Source organism: Cetorhinus maximus, chromosome 24 (assembly GCF_964194155.1).
Source record: "Cetorhinus maximus chromosome 24, sCetMax3.hap1.1, whole genome shotgun sequence".
Lineage (NCBI taxonomy): Eukaryota > Metazoa > Chordata > Chondrichthyes > Lamniformes > Cetorhinidae > Cetorhinus > Cetorhinus maximus.
The window spans coordinates 45865801-45887658 of record NC_135902.1 but is presented as its reverse complement, the minus strand read 5'-3'; the positions used below and the strand labels follow the sequence as shown (position 1 = coordinate 45887658).

General features: G+C 41.7%; 1 protein-coding gene across 1 annotated transcript; it reads left to right on the top strand.

Moving 5' to 3' along the window:
* The first annotated feature begins 616 nt into the window (after positions 1 to 616).
* LOC144699850 (synaptogyrin-2-like) lies at positions 617 to 21858 on the top strand. The gene is made up of 4 exons (XM_078571157.1): positions 617 to 868; positions 8527 to 8764; positions 12738 to 12874; positions 15602 to 21858. Exons 1-4 carry the CDS (start codon positions 770 to 772, stop codon positions 15782 to 15784), a joined length of 657 nt encoding a protein of 218 aa, XP_078427283.1. The 5' UTR covers positions 617 to 769; the 3' UTR covers positions 15785 to 21858.

Genomic DNA, 21858 nt, shown 5'->3' with positions numbered 1-21858 from the left:
TCCCGCCCACCCCTCTTAAGCCTGGGGCCGAGTTCTCCCGCGATTTTATCCCACTTTTTAAAGTAACTCGCATTTTACCCCTTGCCTTTAACCTCTGATTAACATCCCAGTGTTTCCCCGGGGTTGAGGGAGGGAGTGAGGAGGAGGAGGAGGGCGGCGGGACTATAAAAGGTGGAAGGTCCAACAGGTAGCAGGAAAGAAACCAAAAGTGCTCCAACTTCTAAGAGAAAAAAAAACAGGGCAATGGAAAAGCATAAAAGGAGCACTCAAAATCTGCAGAATGTTATAGGACGGCGGGGCGTTATAAGCAGGGGCTGCAAGTCAAAAAAGATTCTGACGAGTTGGTGCAAATGGGGAAAGTGGGCGAGAATTAGGATTGACAAGAGTTTTGTAAGATGTGTGAGGCTACCGCTTTCAGCTTTTATATGTCACCGTTTGCATCAGGTACAGCTCGGATGCAATGGCATTTGTAATGAAAAATTAAATTCACGTTCACTAGCTTCCCCTTGTCACGGCTCGCCCAGCCTGCACTGGTTGTTGACTCTGTTCAGGTATTATCACATGATGATCCAGCCCCATCTCCCTCTCTCTCTCTGCGTACTGACGTGTCCCGGAGAGTCTGCAGTACGAGCGGGTAATTGCTCGCACATTCCGTGCTCTCATCTGGACACCACCCCCACCCCTGACTCTAGTTATATATATATATATATATATATATAAAAAGAGAGAAACAGAACGGGAAACCTTCCTCGCTCCCCGCAGTAACGAGATGGAAGGGAGCGTGTACGGCGCAGCCAAGGCGGGCGGAGCCTTTGATTTACAGAACTTTCTGCAACAGCCTCACACGATCACACGGATAGTGTGCTGGGTGAGTTAGAGAAGGTGCACTTTCTGTTTTTGCTGCGGGTTCTGGCTGGATAGGGAAATGGGGTATTTCCAGGGTCTGGGTACATTTCCCTGCTTGTCAATTTCCAAGGCTGCAAAGAAAAGACCGAAGTAAAAATGAGTCGGACGCGATCAATTTAACTTTTTGGTGTGAAATTGCGTATTTTTTCCCTCCCTCCTTTTGCGTCCAGGCCCAGAATGGGGCTGTCTCCCGTATTTCACTTCACTTCCGGACTGACTGGGAATCACATGCCATTGGGAGCTCGTCTTGAGCGACGCCAACATGGAAAGTACCCATCTTGCTGTGTAATTGTGGAGGTGGAGGTGGGGCTGTCGGGGAAGCACATTCTGTCCCCAATTTCACAGCCAGGCTCGCTGACAAGTGAGTTTTCTGGAAAGGGAACGAGAGCAGGGACTGGAGAATTCCCGCAAAACAACTTTGCTCCGTGCTGACCTTGCTGCTGAGACTTCAGAAATAAATCCACTTTAGTGTCAGAAACATGGCTACTGCCCATGGAGTGACATCATCTCCCCAGCAGCCCTGCCTGGCAATATTTTACTTCATCATCTTCCTGGTTATGTGCAGCTGAGAACATGGTGTGTGTGTGTGTGTGTTTTAAGAACGAGAGAAAAGTCCAATTTCGTTTCTGCTCTACCAGTCCTGTTGCTAATTTCTTGCCTAATAGGCAATGTCTTCTTGCTGGTTCGTTCGTCTTTTTAAAGAGACTCTGTGACCTACACTAGAGAATCCTTTACAAAATGCAGCAGCCCATGCACCTGTTTAAGATGGATAGATGACACCACTTTTTTATGCGTTATTATTTGGGGCTATGGCGAGCTGTGAAAAGTCTAAAATTACATTGGTGACGCTTAGGAGGCTTGTTTTGGCCTCTAAACTTCAATAGAATTTTGCCCCTTCCCCTGATGCCCTCTGACCTCGTCAATTACCTTAATGGGTATATCTGGTTCCAGTTTAATATAATGTAGGATCTTTCTCAGTCCTGATTTAACCCACCTTTCCACAGTACCCAGCCTTTTATTGCCTGGTCTATCCTTTGTATTGGAATTCCCTGCTTGTTATTTGTCCTTCATTCTGCAATGTTTCCTTCAGACTCTGATGCATGGTAGGACTGTATCCACATGATTTGGCTCTATTAACTTTGGAGCCTGTGTTAATAAATAACAAAATTCAAAATTATGTCAAGCAATGATTCTGGCGTTGTTCTGTTGGGGCTCTATCAATTTCTTATTAGCTGTGCTTACAACTCTGTAAATTCTTCCATCGTTTTGGGTAGATTCGTTCCCAGTTCATTTATCTATCATCTTTGCCTTACTGAGATTAAATTTTGGCTTTGGGAGTCCTGTTTATACAGTGTCCAGTGTTTGCAGCAACCAAGGGGACTTTGAGATCTGTGGCTAGATTTCCAACCCTCCCCCTCACGTTCCCTCAGATGTTGGAGACTGGGGTTTTAAAAAAAAAGCTGCTGGATACAAATGGAATAATAATGTGAAATCTGACATTAAAATATCAGAGAACACTGGGAATGCAGAGCAGGTACAATAGTTTGGACGTGTAACGAGAAAAGACAAGTTAGTAATTCGGGTGTGGAAACCTTAGCTGATTTCCTGTGTACATATGCCAGTTCCCACCCCCCACCCCCCACCCCCCACCCCACCCCACCCAGCCCTCGTTCTCTGGTGATAGCTTTACTCTGGTTTAATTTTTAAGATTTCCAGATCTTGTCTCACTTTTTCTGTCTTTGTTTATTTTGATTTTAATTTAATTCTCTGCTCCTCAGTTTTGACATCTTCATTGTTTTGCCACCTGAAAGTGTCACTCCCTCAACCTTTTTGTTACTTTCTAACTGAGCTAGTTGTTATCTCTCTCTCTCCCTCTTGTATCTCTGCTACAAGGAGAAATGAGTCATCACTTTTGCCTGTTTCATTGATAATTGAATTTCTCTTTCGTGGTATTTTAAGTGGAAACTGGACTCTGCTTGAACTGAAACTGACAGCCTGACACTCATTAGGAAAGCATCCAGTCACAATCCCAAAGAATAATGTTGAACAGGATGGCAGTTGAAGCTTAATCAGCTTTTGAAACCACTTGGGTCTCACTGAAAGGTAGTGGCAGTCAAGGTAGAACAGGAAGTGTTTTCTGTTGTAACTAGTTTTTTGCCGTTTTGTCACAATGATCCACCACTTTGTTACACAATTGCATTGTTGCTTGTTCATGTTGTAAGGCGCCTTAAAACAGGAGTTGATTGTGTGTGGTTTATTTTTGCTTCTCTATTCAGCATACTGTAGATGGTAGCTGCTGTTAGACAGGGCATGATGTCTGTCTTCTGTTGGCAACATGAAACATGATGTCAGCAAAGCTCTAAACCCACCGTTTTTTTTTTTGCTCATTTTCTTTCCTTTTCACCCCTGAAGGCAGTGATTCATATCGGGAGGCTGGTCCACAACTGCAGGCAACACTCCAATATTTCACCTAATTAGCCATTTTCTACATGACTTTGGACAGAGTGTTGACTGACAACTTGTTCTCCAGGGTCTTTTTGCCCACCCTGTCTCTGTAACCTTCTCTACCCCATAAACCTCCTGAGGTCTCTGCATTCCTCTGTTCTGGCCTCTTGCCCATCCCTGATTTTCTATGGCCAATGCCTTCAGGAACCTAGGCTTTAAACTCTGGAACACTCTCCCCAAAAATCTGTCTTTGTAAATCACCTTCATGAAGGCCCTTAAAGCATAATTCTTTGACCAAGATTTAGGTTACTATGTGGCTAGGAATCAAATTTTGTCCGTGCCTGATGTTCCTGTGAAGTACCTTGGGATATTTTATATATAATTGTAATGTAATGCAAGTTGTATGGTTCCTGCTCTCCACATGTGCACCCAGGGGCCAGTGGATAATGATCAGGGATGAAACTCCTGGTTGCTGTTACCAATCCCCCCATTGAACCTGTTGTCACCTGTGTGTCTCAGTCCTATGATGTGGATTGCAATTGTTTATCAGTGAGGTCCCCACATTGCTTCTGTTGTGAAGTTAACTCACCTCCCAGTTTGGTTTCTTGTTGGAACAGTTGTTGGATTTGCCTCTGCCTTGTTCTGTTTGGGATGAGAATGAACTGTCTCACGCTAAGAGAGATAGATGAGGAAGTACTTTTTTTCTTTCATTCTGGGAATGTAAGTGTCAGTTGCAGGGCTAGGATTTTTGGAAGGTGCTGCTGAAGGAGCCTTGGGCAAGTTGGCTTAAGGTGCTGGGACTCTGCAAAATGAAAACTGGCAGAAACATTACTTTCTGCCATGAGAGAGAACATTCCAGTACAATTCTTACTAGCCACAAATTTTGTTGATGTAGATTTAATCAGACTATTTCTCCTTAATTGAATGTTTTCTGTGGTGACTTTTTGCACTATTTCCTGTCTGTCACGCTGCCTTTTTGAATGCTAATATTATTCCTGAGTGAGGAAATGAGAGCAGGGTGAAGTGAACACCCACTTGCTCCCATTCCTTACCTTTAGTCCTTAGCTAGGATTTGAGGTTCCTTGTTCAGTACTCACATTCCTTCCTGTAATAATGATGGGCTTTATTCTCTGCCTTGAGGCAGGGCCAGAAATAGCCACAGCAAACTAGTCTGTGCTGATGACTCTCTGTATCTTTCACTCCTTTACCACTAGACTTCTTGACTGCTACTCCCTTCACTTCATCACTGATGGCTGCTCATTAAACCTCTTTGCTCCTGCGCTCAGCAACTCCCTGCTTAGTTCCTTCTGCCTGGTTAGTTTACTTCCTGCTTTCAAAATTCTCATCAAAACCTTTTTCCTCAAAGATGCCTTTGGTCCTCCAGGCTCAAATCTCTGAACTTTCCCTGTCCTGATTTTCTTCAGTCCTCTGCTGTCCTGATGTTAAGTATATTTGAGATGCCTTCCTACACATGAAGGGCACTATAGAAATGCAAATTGTTAATTTGTTTGGGAAAAGAGTTTGGAAATTTCCATCGAAAACACCAAGGATAAAATGTATCTTTTGGTCCACAAATTGTACGTAATGACTTCAGCAGGACCACATGTTACAGTGTAACTCAAATTCAAATTAATTTACACTGCATGACCAGATCCAAATCTTCCAAGCCCATGTCCCATGAAAAACAAATGAGGAAGAAAGGACTTGCATGTTTCTTGAGCCATTCATGACCTCAGGATATTCAACTCACATCCAGTGGCGTATTTTTGAAATGCATTCCCTGGTGCTATGTAGGGAAATCCCGTGGTCAATTTGCATGCCAGGACACTGGAAGAGCTCCCCTGACCATCTTGGAATGGTGTTAAGAGGTCTACAGCACCCATCTGAGAAGGAAGACAGGTTTAATATATCAGTCAAGAGGCTCACATGTCTGACAGTGCTGCAGTCCCTTAGTACTGCACTGAAAATGTCAGCCCATATTATGTGCTCAGGCCTCTGGAATGGGACTTGAGCCTACAATCTTTTGAGGCATGAGTGCTACCATTGAGGCAAGGCTGGCATTTCATTTCAGATCATCTGTTCTGATTTTGCCTGATGAGCTACTTTGCTTCCTGTGCCAGCTGGGCCACAAAGTCCCAGGAGTATTTTTGATGCCTTAATTGTTCATCATTTGACACCCCCCACCCCCTTCCCACCCCCATACTGCTGTTGTTCAAAATGGCATCTCCCTCATCTTTTTGTTTCCATTACTACACTGGAACATTGTGCAGTTAAGCACAGCACATGGAAGAAGAGCAAAAGAGAGAATTATACCCATGAGTCTCTTAGAGTTTTTTTCCCTGAGGCTTGTGCAACTCTGGAACTCTCTGCCTCAGAAGGTGGTGGAGGCGGGGTCATGGAATATTTTTAAGGCAGAGGTAGATAGAATCTTGTTAAGCAAGGGAATCAAGGTTAGATTGGAACATGGAAATCGAAACTCAGGAAGATCAGCCATGATCTTATCGAATGGCAGAGCAGGCTCGAGGGGCCAAATGGTCTACTCCTATTCCTGTTTCTTATGTTCTTATGAGTCCACTTGGCGTTTCTTGCAGTGCCTTTTCTATCATGCTGTGACCCTCCAATATGATGGTTATGTAGGCTTGCTTCTTTATAGTGAAGGTGATTTAACTGGAGATTGGGCCAAGGGCCTAGTCTCTTTACATCAAAAAAATTATATATAGCCTGTGTTCAATGCTATTGGAATGCAAGAATCATGTGTGTTTCTGCATGTCATGATAAACAGTCAATAAGAAAGTGCTGGCAGTGCTGTGTAAACAGATACAGGGAGATATCACATGGACTGTATGTTGTTCAAATTCAAATCTAGATATGTGTCAATAGGGTTGCCAACCCTCCAGAATTGCCCCAGAACCTGCAGGAATTTAAGATTAACCTCCAGGTTGCTATTCTGAGCAACCCAGGAGTAAAATTATTGGGGTATTAAAAATATGGTTGTTTTCATTTTCTCTGGGCACTTTTTTTTGTATATTAATTTTAAAAATAGAAGAACTGGAAGAAAAAGTTTGTTCAACTGGCTTAGTGCAGTTGATGTTAAACCTGCAGGGAGAAATCTAGCCAGAGTTGGCAGCTCGCTGTGTCAGTGTAAAACAAATTTAGATGCAAACAAAAAAACTGCTGCTTGTGACTCACTGTCTCCTCGAAACATTGAGTTCTGACCATTGGTGCAGCCAAGGGTCCACTCACTCCGAGACTGCTCAGTGACGAATAAAGACTGTAATTTTAGGAGCTTCAGATAACATCATTGATCTGGCAGAATGATGCTGTTTGAACTGTCAGGTTAAATAATGTATCTGTCGCAAATAATAATGCACATTACTGTCTCAAAATTGAAGAAGGCTGGTTTTGTGTTGCATGAGGACTGAGGCATTAGCACGAATTGCAGTCGGCTCTAATAGAATTATATAGCAGTAATGTTAAATTCGAAAGGAATTAGAGCCCCAGCCTTTATGTAACTTGCCAATTAGCGTAGTCTCATTTTATAAATGATGTCCAAGTTATGAATCTTAAGCTATTTCAAGCTGTTCACATATTTCATGTGATTATAACATGCTTTTGGAGCTATCCATTTTGCAGGTTTGTAAAGAATTTCCTGAATGAATGTTGTATATTCTCAAGTGAGTTCCTTTTTAAGTATATGACAGTTGAGTTAAAAAGTTGTTGTTTTGGCCCAAGTACTCCCCTTTCTCCTTCTTTTATTTTTTTTAAATTAGAACCTCATTTGTGGGATAGGATCCACAGTTACCAGCAGTCTGGCAGTGACCTTTCCTCATGCATGACTGCAGGCTAACTTTCCAAACATGGAGGGTATCAAGGCAGAGCTGGTGCCATGCTGTTACCCTGTGTCTACATATGTGCTTTGTTCAGGTGATGGCACTGTGTGAAAATCATGAGCAAGAGCAACTGTGCACAGTTTTGGTCTTCTCTTTGTGGGGATGAGGTATAATTGCATTGGAGGCAGTACAGAGAACGTTCACTCAACTCATTCCTGGGATGAAGGGCTTATCCCATGAAGAAAAGTTGGACAGGTTGGGTCTATACCCATTGGAGCTTAGAAGAATGAGAGGTGATCTTATTGAAACATATAAGATCCTGACAGGATTTGATAGGGTAGATACCAGGAGAATGTTTCCACTTGTGGGAGAAACTAGAACCAAGGGACACAGTTTAAGAATAAGAGGTTTACTGTTTAAGGCACAGATGAAGGGAATTTTTTTCTGAGGGTCGTTAGTCTGTGGAATTCTCTTCCCCTTAAAGCAGTGGAGGCTGGGTCATTTGAAGTTATTCAAGGCAAAGTTAGACAGATTTTTGATAAAACAAGGGAGTCGAGGGTTATGGGGAGCAGACGTCAAAGTGGAATTGGGACCACGACCAGATCAGCCAGGATCTCATTGAATGGCGGAGCAGGCTTGAAGGCCTGAATGGCCTACTCCTGCTCCTAAGTCCTGTGTTCCTAGAAGAAAATATGGAGCGTTAAACATGAACAGCCTTTTGCTGGATTTCTCCCAGAAATGGCTATATTTTACATATCATGTGACTTTGGTGTAAGGCAAGTTACAATGCTGTTTTAATTTAAACAGGTTTACTGACTAAGGTGGGTATGATACAAACATGTTAATTTTTAACCTGTGTATAGACCATCAGATCAAAAGCAAGCATTATTTGTCAGAATTGTATTTAAGAGAGCTGTACAGTGCATACTGAGAACAGGAGAGTGCAGAGACATAATGTTCAAGATTATCAGAATTGGTGAAATCTTGCAGGGGCCCTAGATACTGATTTGGGATTAAGTGGCAACTGTGGAAATGTGATTTTGGCTAAGAACAAGATCTCTAGAACCCCTGATATTTGTGAAGCAGTCTGTGCCATGGTGAATGATTACAATTTATTTTGAGCCACATCAGCATTTAGATGTGACACTCTGATCTGTAAATGCAAGAATGGGGATTGTACCATCTTTCACCAGTATCTGTATTGTGGGTCTTGTATGTTGCAATGGCTGTGAAATCCTCTGGGACATCCTGAGATCACGGACGGCACTATAGAAATGCGAGCTTTTCTTTCTTGTGCATAACAATTTTGCTTTGTTTATTATTTTTTATTTTTTGTTTCATCTAGATCTTCTCGATAGTTGTGTTTGGCTGCATCTCCAGTGAGGGTTACATGAATACGCTTCATTCTTCAAACCTGAAATGCGTCTTCAATCACAATGTGAATGCCTGTCACTATGGTGTGGGAATTGGTGTGATTGCATTCCTCATCTGCATAGTCTTCTTTGCTCTTGATGTCTATTTTCCTCAGATCAGCAATGTTACCCAGCGCAAGCACATCGTTATGGCTGACATTGGAATTTCAGGTAAGCAGACTACAATAAAATGTGGGCTGTGAGCAATGGGGAAATCTTTCTGTAACACTGTTTCCCAGCCAAGGCCACAGGCTCCACAATGTTCGTACCCAGGGCTGCCTCGTACAGTTAATTTATCACACTGACAGATTGATAGCAGGATATTATCATTTGTTTATCAAAGGTTAGGACTTGGAAGACTTAAGTATAATAGTTTGTAAACTAGTCTCAAATTAAATGGGCTGCTTATGAACGAAAACCTGGAACCCAACTGTCCTGTGTGATGTTTAAAAAAAAAGTTTTTAAAAAAAAAAACCCGTAAGGTTGGTCAGTGCAATATTTGGTTTGTAACTGAGCCACGCAGGTCAAGATGATTTAGGTTTTGACCCTGGTTACTTCATTGATTCACTGAGGCTGCGACACCACACCTCGCACTGTCCTCAGAGAGAGACTGAACAGGACTGGACTGAGTTCTAGATTCCATTCTCTTTCTCTTCCCTCTTCCACCACCAGCTCTTCTGTCTAGTTGTGCCTGTGATGAATGATTACTTGGCTAAGGTATTAGCTGGTACTTGTGGGTCTGTGCTGCAGGGTCAGACTCTGCCTTCAGAAGAAGAGGGAAACCTATTGGGAAGGGAAGGGAAGTGGATAAAGGAACGGTAATAGGCAACTCCGTCTTCTGTGTGGTGTTAATTCACAAGCAGTCTTCTATATTTTCTTATTGCTCTGGAAGTACAATATTCCATATGGGATTCAAATATTTTACTCATCTATTCTTTTTCTCAGTTATTTGCATGATTTATAAATAACTGTCTATTCTTCCCCTTCCCCATTTTGGGTTTAATGGTTTTGCTGAGGGCTGATTGGTTTGATGCTGCCTTGGGCAGTTATCCCACCATCTTGTTTTCAATGACCAATTACAGCCATGATGCTGACCATGTCTGATTCTGGTCTCAGTATCAGATTTCTTTGTGAACATTCTCCTGCATCCATGCACTCATGATTTTTTTTAAAGCTACTAGATCAAAGATATAACAATTTAAAATGCATTTGGTGCTTAAATGTACTTTTTTCCCCCCATTGCTGGTGCCTCTGTTATTTGTAACTGTTTGATTTTTGTATAATCTGACATTTGATTGAATTTTTTGAGGAAGTGACTAGTTGTGTAAATGAGGGTAATGCAATTGACGTAGTCTACGTGGACTTCAGTAAGGCTTTTGACAAGGTCTTGCATGGGAGACTGGTTAAGAAGGTAAGAGCTCATGGGATCCAGGGCAATTTTGACATATTTGGATCCAAATTGGCTTAGTGGGTGGAGGCAGAGGGTGATGGTCGAAGATTGTTTTTGCGATTGGAAGCCTGTGATGGGTGGTGTACCACAGGGATCGGTGTTGGGACCCTCTGCTGTTTGTAGTGTACATTAATGATTTAGACATGAATATAGGAGGTATGATCAGTAAGTTTGCAGATGACACGAAAATTAGTGGTGTCGTAAATAGTGAGGAGGAAAGCCTTAGATTACAGGATGATATAGATGGGCTGGTAAGATGGGCAGAGCAGTGGCAAATGGAATTTAATCCTGAGAAGTGTGAGGTGATGCATTTTGGGTGGACTAACATGGCAAGGGAATACACAATGAATGGTAGGACCCTAGGAAGTACAGAGGATCAGAGGGACCTTGATGTACATGTCCATAGATCACTGAAGGGAGCAGCACAGGTAGATAAGGCGGTTAAGAAGGTATATGGAATACTTGCCTTTATTAGCCGAGGCATAGAATATAGGAGCAGGGAGGTTATGTTGGAACTGTATAAAATGCTAGTTAAGCTACAGCTGGAGTACTGTGTGAAGTTCGGCTGCCACACTACAGGAAGGATGTGATTGCACTGGAGAGGGTGCAGAGGAAATTCACCAACTGTCTTCTGCTATCCCCTAGAAGAAGATGATGTTACCAAGTATTTGTTTCCTTTGAAGTGTTTCGCTACATATACAAGTAAAAATGAAAACTGCATGCAATTAATTGATAACCAACCTTAACTGCTTCCTCCAGCCAAATAGTCAAACCCCATTGCTACCCAGGAAGTCAAGGATGAAACCTGGGACATTCCTGCCTATCTATTCCTTGAATCCAGTGCCCCACAGAACAACTCTCCTCAATCCAAATTCTCCATAACAGTGAAAACCTTTTAAAGACTACCTTCCCCCTGCCCCAGCCAGCATCCTCTTGTGCAAAAAGTAAATCCCAATGGTAGACCATCTTTCCTCATAACTCAGGGCCACATTAATAGGAACAATCGGCCTCAGCCCTCCACTGGATTCACTGAAATAAGTTTACATTTCTCCCATGCCACGGAGACCAGACGCTGAACACTGTGCTCCCAATGCGCCCTTGCCAAGACCTGATACGACTTCGGCATCACCTTAGCCTTGGAAACCACACCCCCAGCTGTCGGTCAACAACGTAGTGTGTTTTCATTACTACCTACAAACACTGAACCTGCCTGTGTTAATGACCTGTCCAGCTAAACCCTTGGATCACCATCCTACTGTTACCTTAAACACATTGCCATTTTGCACATAATCTATATTCTTCCAATGAATCTCTTGACTTACACTTTTTGAATTCCATCTGCCATCACTACTAGTCCAGGTCCCTTTGGATTGTGACAATTTGCATCATTGGCCATTGCACTTAGTTTGTTGTCATTTGTAAACCTAGATACCTTGAATATTCCATCCTCCTAAATCACTTATAAATACGGTTAAACAACAATCGCCCAGCACGATGAGCCAACACTGATTGCTCCCTCCACACCACCACGCTTTGATGTCTACTTTTTGGCCACTTCTCAATCCAGCCTAATATTTTGCCATCCATCCCTAATCTGTAACCTCCTCAAAGAGATGATGTATGTTGATCAGATGCAAGCCATACTTTCTAAACTCTCACTGGCTTTCTCAACACATGCTGCCTTTGCCAGTGCTGTCCTTTTCTAGCTTCTCATCAAAGTCTTGATCACTTTTCTCCGCAGTTAAGGTAAACCTCACCAGGCTGTAATTCATGGTTCCGTCCCTTCCACTTTTTTACTTAAGGAGCCTAGTCACATTTTCTACAGCTTTCCAACCATTAGCATGTTGTTCAGCTTCAATCAGATGTTGTGAAGTGGATTTGTTGTCTCCTTAGCAAACCCCATCAGCTTTGTCTGAAACTGTCAGAATCTTCAGCTCCCTAAATCTTTCTACCATGTCTTCCCCTCTGATAACCTGGGATTTTCAGTTTGTTCTCCCTTTCTCTCCCCCCTCAACTCTGGCATCTCTCTTTTTGCTCTTCGACAATTTAAAAAGGCACCATCACAAAAGGAATGATATAGACATTCTTCAACTTTTTGTTTTGTTTGGAAACCAGTTCCCCACTAAGTGGTCCAATACCCCTCTCCTTGCACCCTTTGCTGCTGATGTATTTGAAGAAAGCTTTGTCATTGTGCTTTATATTTTCTGATACACACAGGGAAAATGAAAGGAATGTATCTCTTGCCTCTTTCCTTAACACACTTTAACATTCTTAAATTATGTCAGTGGACTTCCTTGTAGAGCACAGATGTTCCCTGTTGGGAGCCCTACTTTATATGTGCATGAATCCTGATCTTGGCCTGGGGGACACCATTGCTTATTCTCTCAAGATGTTCAGTTAAACTGACTGAGTTCCGGCATCCCCATAGCTGATAAGTGACAGAGGTTTTGTACTAAAGCAGTCCAAGCGCAAGCAAGATGTGAACACTTAATTCAGTAGCAGTGAAGCGAGTGGCCTATTGCTGATCTCTGTCATTTGTTCAACTTAAAATCCATTTGGTGCCAGTCTCCATCTTGTGAAATAACATGAGAGGGTTGCTGTTTAAAATAATGTTTGCACAGTTGATGGTTTATGCTGGTTCTTGAGCAATTGCTCGTAACAGTTGAGCCAGTTTTTTTTTTTTGTTCCCCCTAGGTTCCTGGACGTTCTTGTGGTTTGTTGGCTTTTGTTTCCTCACCAATCAGTGGGTGTCCACAACTGTCCTTCCAGTCCTAGGGGCAGATAGTGCCCGGGCAGCCATTGCCTTCTCCTTCTTCTCCATTTTCAGCTGGGTAAGTCAAAGAGTTTGTTTGTACTGCTGATTTCTTGGTTTAATGAAGTAGACGTGTAAAAGTCTTTAAAGGATATGGCAGGTTTGTGTTGCTGTGACTCTGAATTGGGGGGAGGAAGAGGTTTGGCAAAATATTTTTACAATTGCTGGCGGGGTTGGGAAATAATGAAACAATTAAACCAACAGCTGTTATCTGCAAACTCCCTTCTTATCTAGTTTACTGTGAGCAAAGTCTGGTGTTCAATTAGCAGATGTGGGATCTGAACACCTGATATCACCAGATTACGTTTTTAAGAACACTGTCCTGAATGTTGAGGGTTTTTTTTTTTGGTTCCTATTGATCCACCTTGTGGGAGGGATGAAACGACACAGCTGAATTCCGATTTACTTGTTATAACTGGATTTATTCAGTTGGGAAGGGGGTTAAACTGCAGGAAGCTGTAACTCTTGGAAAATTATGGATTTTAAAATGCAACAATAATAAACCAGACTGGCTGCAAAGGGAGAAAACAACAGTCATTTAAAAAAAGTCAATCTTGTCTATATTATTATTATTCCAATAGCAAGACCTACTGAGTTTTTGACACTTGAGGTTAATTAAATGGAAATTTAATAGATCATTCCATTCGCAAAAAAAATCTAGCTATGAAAATATTAACTTATTTGTAATTTATTCTTGATGTGGGTGTCGCTAGCAAGGCCAGCATTTATTGCCCATCCCTAATTGCCCTTGGAGACTCTGGTGAGCCACTTTCTTGTCACTATAGTTGAGAGAATTTTTTTTTAAAGGTTGTTACAGGTTAACCTCGATGAACTGCAGAGCTGTGAATGCCAATGAAAATGTGTTCTGGGGCGATCTGGCTCTTGCTTGTAACTGCTTGTGCTACAAGCTTTGTTAGAGGGAAAGCTTATTTATTGCAGATCAAAAGGACCATATAGTTTAGACTGTTAACTACAGCTAATTTGGTTCAAGCCCAACATGTACAGACACAGTAATTAGCAAGGTGCTGCTTAAATTTAGTTGGATGACATTTTATTGAGAAATTGTTCAATTTTTTTCTTAAAGATCTTCTGTATCTTCATTCACTGAGATATGATTGTGTCGCTTTCTTGAAATGGTATGCACACCACTGAGATGTTGGGTTTTTTACCAGATTTTTAGAGGCTACAATGGAAATAATTGTTTATTTGGGCAGACTTTTCAATTTAACTATCTTTATGCATCAGGTCATGCAATAAAAGAGACCATAATTATTTAAGGGAGGGTTTTAAAGTATCTGCCAGTGCAAAAGTGATGCATGGAGACATGAATTTATCTGAGGATCAGGCAACTTCCAAAATCAACCACTCTGTATTGATTAAGAGAGACATCCGGATTGCTTGGATCATTTCCCAGTGATGTTGCTGCTAATTGGGGTCAACAGACAAGTGTTTGTGTATGTGACTTGTAGACTTGCAAAACCTGCAAAATAAAACAACCAGTTTCCTCTCACATAAGTCCATGAATTATACTCTGCTGCCACAGGTCTCCTGTGTTGTCATTTTTTTTCAGTCTAAATAAAAGGCAGCAGGGTTTAAAAACTGGCTTAAAGGCAGAAAAATAGCAATCACCATTGTTTTCAGTTGGGGCGGTGTGCAGAGTTCCGATTAACATCTCACTGTTTTCGTAGAAGTTAATAAAATAGTGCCCCAGGAAAATATGGAGTGGCATCATTTGATGGTTTGAGTAACTTGCTCCATGATTTCCTCTTACACTGTCCAAGGGTCTTTAGCTATAGACATTAAATGCATTAAATGGCACAAGTCCCTGCAAAATATGGACCAATGCTTATGAAATGCACTCAACAGTGTGACTAGCCTAGCATGATTTCCACCCCCACTCAGTGGCCATAGTTTCAGATGAGATCAAAGCTGCTTATAAGCGTAAAGTGGTTGGTGTGCTATTTGATCTCTGGTATTTGCAGTCTGCTGTCACATTTCAGCTTCAGCTGTGGAATGTAGAAGGCTCTGAGGGGGGTAGCGAACACCAGCTTCTGCCTGTGTTTACCTGGGATGGAGCAATGGCAGGTCTGTTAAGCTGGTCTAAAATTTCCCTATTAAATCCACTCGGAGATGCAAGAAACTCTTTGAAGTCAAGGCAGGAGACTTGAGTAGGGGCTCTCTGGAGGAAAGAAATTCTGCCAGGTTCTATTTTTGATCACCCCTCCAAGCCACTTACCATCCTGACTTGGAAATATATCGCTGTTGCTTCACTGTCGCTAGGTCAAAATCCTGGAACTCGCTCCCTAACAGCACTGTGGGTGCACCTACACCACATGGACTGCAGCGGTTCAAGAAGGCAGCTCACCACCACCTTCTCAAGGGGCAATTAGGGATGGGCAGTAAATGTTGGCCCTGCCAGCAACACCTACATCTCAAGAACAAATTTTGAAAAATTAATATTTCATAACTAGACTTTTTTACATAACTAAGATAATGGGGGAGGGGGCACTTTGAAGATGAAGAGGAATGCGACCACTAGACTAATCTCTTTTAAGTGTACGCGCTGTGAAGTGAAAACATCAGGGAAATGAATTGTGTAGCTAGAGTTTTATTGTGCAGCAAAATCAATCTACACACTTCATTGAGGTTTAGAACCGAGTCTCGGTTTTCAATGTTATACTGACATAGCGATGTTGTTCCAGGTTTTTAATTCCTGATCTTAACTCTGGACTTGCCTTCCATTTAGGGGTTGCTGGTTTATTTTGCCTTAAAGAGGTATCGCATGGGCGCAGAGGACTTCTCCGAGAAGTATATGGATCCGACGAATGATTACCCACCGTATCCCAACGTTAGTGAAAACTACCAGCAGCCGCCATTTGGTAATACTGCCCGGTCGGACTCTGATGATTATAAACCACCTACATACTAAAGCAAAACGAACCGTCCCTCCCACAGCTCCTGGAGTGTGAGGCAAACTGAACCATGCAATGGCAAGCAGGAAAAGACATTGCTGCTACTATAATCATTTTTCAATTTCAGGGTGTGGCATTTTACCTTTTATTTTCTCTCTTTTCCCCCCTCCCCCCCGTTCCAAAATCAGGCCTTCCTGCCCTCTGTGAAGAGGGTGGGCATGTTGTCAAGCTTCCTGCAACACCCACTGGCCACCAAAAACATGTGTGCGCTTGCACTGCAAACCATGCTGAGTGACTTCCTCCCTCACCATGAAGGGAAGTCTTTGCTCAACCTCCCTCGGCAGCTGCACAGCTGAAAGGGAGGGCCTGTTGTACGGAGCGACTCTTGACAGGAGCCCTCGCCCTGCCTGTGTCTTCTCAAAGCTCACCTTTCAACCTGAGATTCCATTCCTCCAGTAGCTGTTTCAAGTAAGGACTTCCAGCATCACCAAGCAACTCCGCCCTCAACCCTGGTCCACAAACGTGCTATTTGACTATTTTCATTTATTTTGTTAAAATGTTAAATAATATTCTAGATGTGTTAGGACCCTCCTCTGACTTCACAGTTATCGCTAATTAGACAACCATTCTGGATTGTAATTGTCTGGGTTTAAGGACAGTTTTCTAACAGAATACATAATTTATAAGCTCCCACTTCATTCTGTATATATTGCAAAACTTAACTTTAAATGTTGGGAAAGGGCTGCTCCCCTCCATAAAGTTGATATGTTTCCATTTGGGTTGCATACATTCGGAAACTCACTGGTCTGGAACCCTGACACTGAGTTTGGGAAAGGCATCTTCAGCAGCATCAGCTCTTTATAGCCTGATTCACATGCCATCAGACACCAAAACCCTCCTCTTGATGTAGTCTCACTTGCCTCAGACCATTTTAACTTTGTGCACCCTTAACTTGGGCAGTGTAAATGTAGCATTGTCTGTCAGCAGGCTCCCCCTCTGTTGAGGAAAGTCTTTGGGCAGTGACAGAAATGTGGTTTTGTATTTGTGAAGTGTGCCAGGTCACCATGCACTGCTGCTTTAAAGCTGCATCATCGGTGCCAGGAAAACATCCGGGGTTGTGCCGTGAACTTCCCTGTGCCGAATGTGACCTGCACTGTAAAGTGAGTGAGCTTGGCAGTTGCAGAATCAGAACATTTACTCAACATAAAAGGGGGGCATGATTTGAAGGAAATTCTTGTGGGTGCAAACTCGGGATAAAACGTCTTTTAATGCAGCACGAAGTACCACTCGACACACAATAGTCTAGGAGGTGAAAATGTCAGTGCTGCTGAAGGGAATGATTTCAGTTTGTGGCTTCAAGTCACAGTTGGTAGAAGGAGCTTTTTCTCTGTTTAAACTTGGGTTATCCATGACCTGTCATGGGTTAAGGAAATCTCAGCTGGATGTAAAAAGTGGAGGAGTGTTTCATACTCTGTGACCTCCCTCAACTTAATGAGCTGGAAGGGGAAAGCTTAACATGTCCAGTTTAACATCCAGAGGAGGAGGATCTATAGAAGTAAAGTGTTTGGCAAACATTGCTCACCTTAAAGATGGGAGGGTTACAGTGTGATGAAAAGCTTTATACTTCTGTATTTAAATGCAGCTTTGTAAGAGTTAATGGATGGTTCGTGGCAGGAGTATGAGATGAGCTGGTGAAGTGTGTTGAATCTGTGCACTCTAATTGTAGTTAGTTAAGAGAATTGTAAAACATGCAATTTTGGAACCTGGATTTATGGTAAGTGCAGAGGCTTCAGTAAAATACTGTCTCCGGTGAAGTGAATTTGGGTCTGCATGTCAACAGCTGCCCTTTATAAACCCGTTGCCATTTGAAGTGAAGCATTTAACCGCACCTCCCCCTCTCTTGCTGCATGTATTGTGATCAGAAACATTAAAACAGGTTTTTAAATTAATGGAGCGACACACTTTTTGAACTTGTGGAGATTTCTGACATGTGCAATCGGTAGTAAGTTGAGAAAGATTCTGTCCCTTTTTTCCAGTTGTTATGCTCACCAGTGTTTTTCCACAATGTTTAAAAAAGAGGCTAAAAGCAAATTCTGATTTTTTTCCATTATTCTCCAGCCAAGATCTTTGAGGATAGAATTTTCCACTGAGTTTTCCTGATCGCCCGTTGTGACTTTGATGGAAAGTCTGTAGAAACAGCCCTTTGCAGGTTCTCCTTGGTTTCTGCTGGGCTACTATTAATGATACAATGGGAGTTTGGGAGAAATTGTTAATAGGAGGTGTGTATCTGTACTGTAAGTAACACACAGCCCTGCACTTGGAATCTTCTTTTCATAAGCTCTATTTATTGTTCCCATACTTCACAAATATTAGACCCATAAATATCCAGCAAGATAAGTTGTATCCAATTTGAAGCCTTTTTGAATTTCTAATGTTTGCTCCATGTAATTGGACGTGACCATTGGAACACTCTTGAAGTTGAGATAGAAGCTGTACCAATCAATTAGATCGTGTCATTGATTCATAAATTCCTATGAAATATGCCCCCACTAAAAGAATCCTAATAGAATAAAACAGTTGAGAAACATCAGATATGATTAAAATGTATCATAAAACTGATAGTAAATGAAGCAGATTATTGTGCTTTACATCCCTGTGTCCCCATGTGCTATTCATCCCTCAAGAATTGGTCTCCTGTTTGCCCCCATTTCCTTGGGACACCCTAGATCAAAAATTGAAGTGGCCTTTTATTGCAAAAGGTTTAACGTGTATGCGAGTGCGTTTGAATCTGTGCTGGGAGGTTTGCACAGTTTGTCATCCACTGGTTCAGTTTGTCACATGCTACAGTCACAGTGTAGAGCACTCATGAAAAGAGGGAACCCACCACATGCTCTAAGTGCTGGACGTGAACATGTTGATCTGCCGGGGTTTAATTATTTTATAGCTGGAATGTTTTTTTAAACGATTGAGTACATGGCTAATGTGCTTTATCTCGCTTCTTGTTTTGACAGGATATGTAAGTGAGTTTCTATCTGCTGTGCCTTTGTGAAATTACTGTAAGGAATTTCAACTTGTAATTTGGTTGGATTTCTTAGTTTATAGGCATCCGAACTATGCTGGATTCAAGACAACAGAAGCACTTTGTTTACAGGTGTGCAGCATAAGTCCCCAGCTGGGTAAATGCAGTCCACGCTGTACGCACAGTTTAGATTAAAATAACCCAGGGAAGTGAAATGTTTAGGTTGGGGTGGGCAAGGTGAAAGCTTGTGGAGAAGAATAGTAATAGTGATTGGCAATCTGGTTTGGGTAGTTAAATTGCATGTATAGTCATAGATTAAATTCAATCGCTGTGGCAGAGTCCAAAAGGGCTGGAGATGGAACAAGAAGGTCTGAACTCATCTGTTATGGTAATGGCTTTAAACTGAGGCATTGTCTGCCTCCTCAGGGAAGATGTAAAGGATCTCATGGCACTATTTCGAAGAAGAGCAGAGAGTTCTCCCTGGTGTCCTGGCCAATATTTATTTATTCCACAACTGATATCACTAAGACAGATGATCTTGCCACTATTGCATTGCTGTTTGTGGGAGATTGCTGTGCACAAATTGGCTTAAAGTGCTTTAAGATGCCCTGAGGTCATGGAAGGCAAAACTCACTTTTTTTTGGTCCTTTTTTTATATTTCATCTAATCTGTCTTCTGATCAGATACCAAGATCAAATTGGGAGTTCTGGCTGCAGAATCTGGGAGTCCTAGTCGCTAGAGAGGAAAGATTTCATCTCTTGTGACGATTGTGGAACCAGTCAGCAGCAATATGTGTGGTGTGCAGTCATGATCTCAAGGTTTCCATTTGCATCAGGAATAGTAGCTTGTCTGTTTGATTATTTCCACTGGGTTAGAATGTCTGTTGCCCCCTCCATCCCAATACAGTGTGCTAGAAAAAATAAAAGACAGTATCTACCGATCAGTCTGAATATTAAAAGGAGCTTTCTATTGCTTTTTATGTTCACTTGGCTGGCTGGACAATATCTTCAAAAACAAACAGCTCAAATTTGCCAACTTCCTTCTTCCAAAACTATACTCCTCCATAAAAGCAGAAAATGCACAGCACATATGCCAGAATCTAAGAAGGTATATGGCTTGGAGAGAAGGTATATGGGTTAATGTTTTATTAAATATGGGGGTGTGTGGGTTCATGTTTTGGATGGGAACTCTCCTGAGTTGGAAAAGTTAATGTTTCTCTTTCCTGCTATGTATTTCCTGTTTTGCATGTGGACTTTTTTCCTCCTTAATCTCTACTCTGAGGTATTTATTTATTTTTTTGTGCAAAGGTGCCTTACAGAACCAGTAGACCAATGGTAGGGGCTTGGGGAAAGGTGTCTGCCTGGAACATGCATGTATCTTGTGCAGAATTACTGCTGCAAACAAGCTCTCTTCAGGGCAGTACTTGGGGAGTTGGGAGAAGCTATTTAGTTCTATCCATCGAAATGAAAATCTGCACAACTTCTAGAATCCAGTGATGCACTGTTACTTTCATTAAGTTGCATTTTTTTCTTTTGTACCACTTTATATTCTATAATTTTATTTAGCAGTCAAAATCACTTTTGTAAAATAACTTTTTGTATTCTTTATACTGTATAAACTACTGAAATTGGGCTCTTAAATGATAGGGAAATGTTATTTAGCTTTTGGCTCTCTGTGGCATAAACTGAATGTAAAATATAAAATTGTAGTTAAATTGGCAACTGTTGCATTGGGAGGAATGTCTTATATAATTAACTGGCAACTTGCTGCAAAGTGCCTTTTTGAAGTGATATTGGGGTCATCCAGACTATTGACATTATTTCAGCATTCAAGTTGAGGGGACTCTGGATGTGAAGTCAAGTCTGCTTGCCAGCTACTGGCTGAAACCCCACCACCACTACTGGTGATGTGCAGGACTGTGACTGGCAAGGCACTTGGAATAGATCACATGGACAGTCACAGCAGCACACGCATGTTCCCACTGCACTGTGTTGTGTGTACAGCACCACAGTGCAGTTCCTATTAATTTTTCATTTGCATGAGGATTCCACTGTAAGGATTTCAACTGCACCAGACTCAAATGAACATTTTTTTTTCTTCTGCCTTAATATTTATGCATTGCTAAGTTGAAGTAAAAATTGTTGAACAGCTGCCTGCTAATGCAATTAGTGCTGATGCTAACAAAATTAGCTTTTATTTAAAAAAAGAGAATTTCTTCAGTTATTTTTCATTCTTAAATACTTAGGATCCTCAATGCTACACCCAGAGCTGAGCTCCAGTTGTATAGTTTAAGCTAATGGTGAGCAACCACATTGTGTTAAGTCTAGAGTCATTGCTCTACACAAATATATCTTTGTATCTGACTTGTTCTTATAACAGTTGAAGAGTGCCAAGTGGTGAAAGTCCATTTGACTTAGTTTCTGGGGAAGTGTTGTGGCTTATTTCCTTTATTTTATTCTGTAATTAGAGGGCCATGTGTTTTTTCTTTAGATGTATGAGATAGGCCTGAGCTCCCACTTCTGATCACTATCCAGTAAACCCTAGGTTGTTGCTGATAAAGTATGGTTTCTGAGGAGAGATCAGGCTTATCTGTGATGTCCTCAGAATAACATATCAAAACCTGTGGAATGACATCTCAGCAGGAGCTCGTGCCTTCATGAGAGGTGGAAGAAAAATTATTTTTCTTTTAATTCACAATGATAGAAGAACATTGTATTTTAATGTGTTATTTAGTTGGGGAGGTGGTTGGGGGTGTGGGGCAAGGGGTGTAGTCAGCAAAAGGGTGGTGTTTAATGAAGAATGACCTTTATTTCAAAATCATAGGGACTGTACATCTAACAATGTATCTGAACCAAAGATTTTATTTACTACAGCTGATGTTGGAGAAACTGGTTGGCTCTCCTGCTGTGCCTTCAAGACTTGTTGTCATTAATGTTGAGGGTATTGAAGCTTACATAGCCATTTATCATTGTCTGTAACTGGTCTTTGGACTGAGGCTTTCAAAGCATAAAGGAATGATTAGTGTTCATAGTGCTCAATCCACTGTATAAATAAACACTTTTTTTGAAAGTA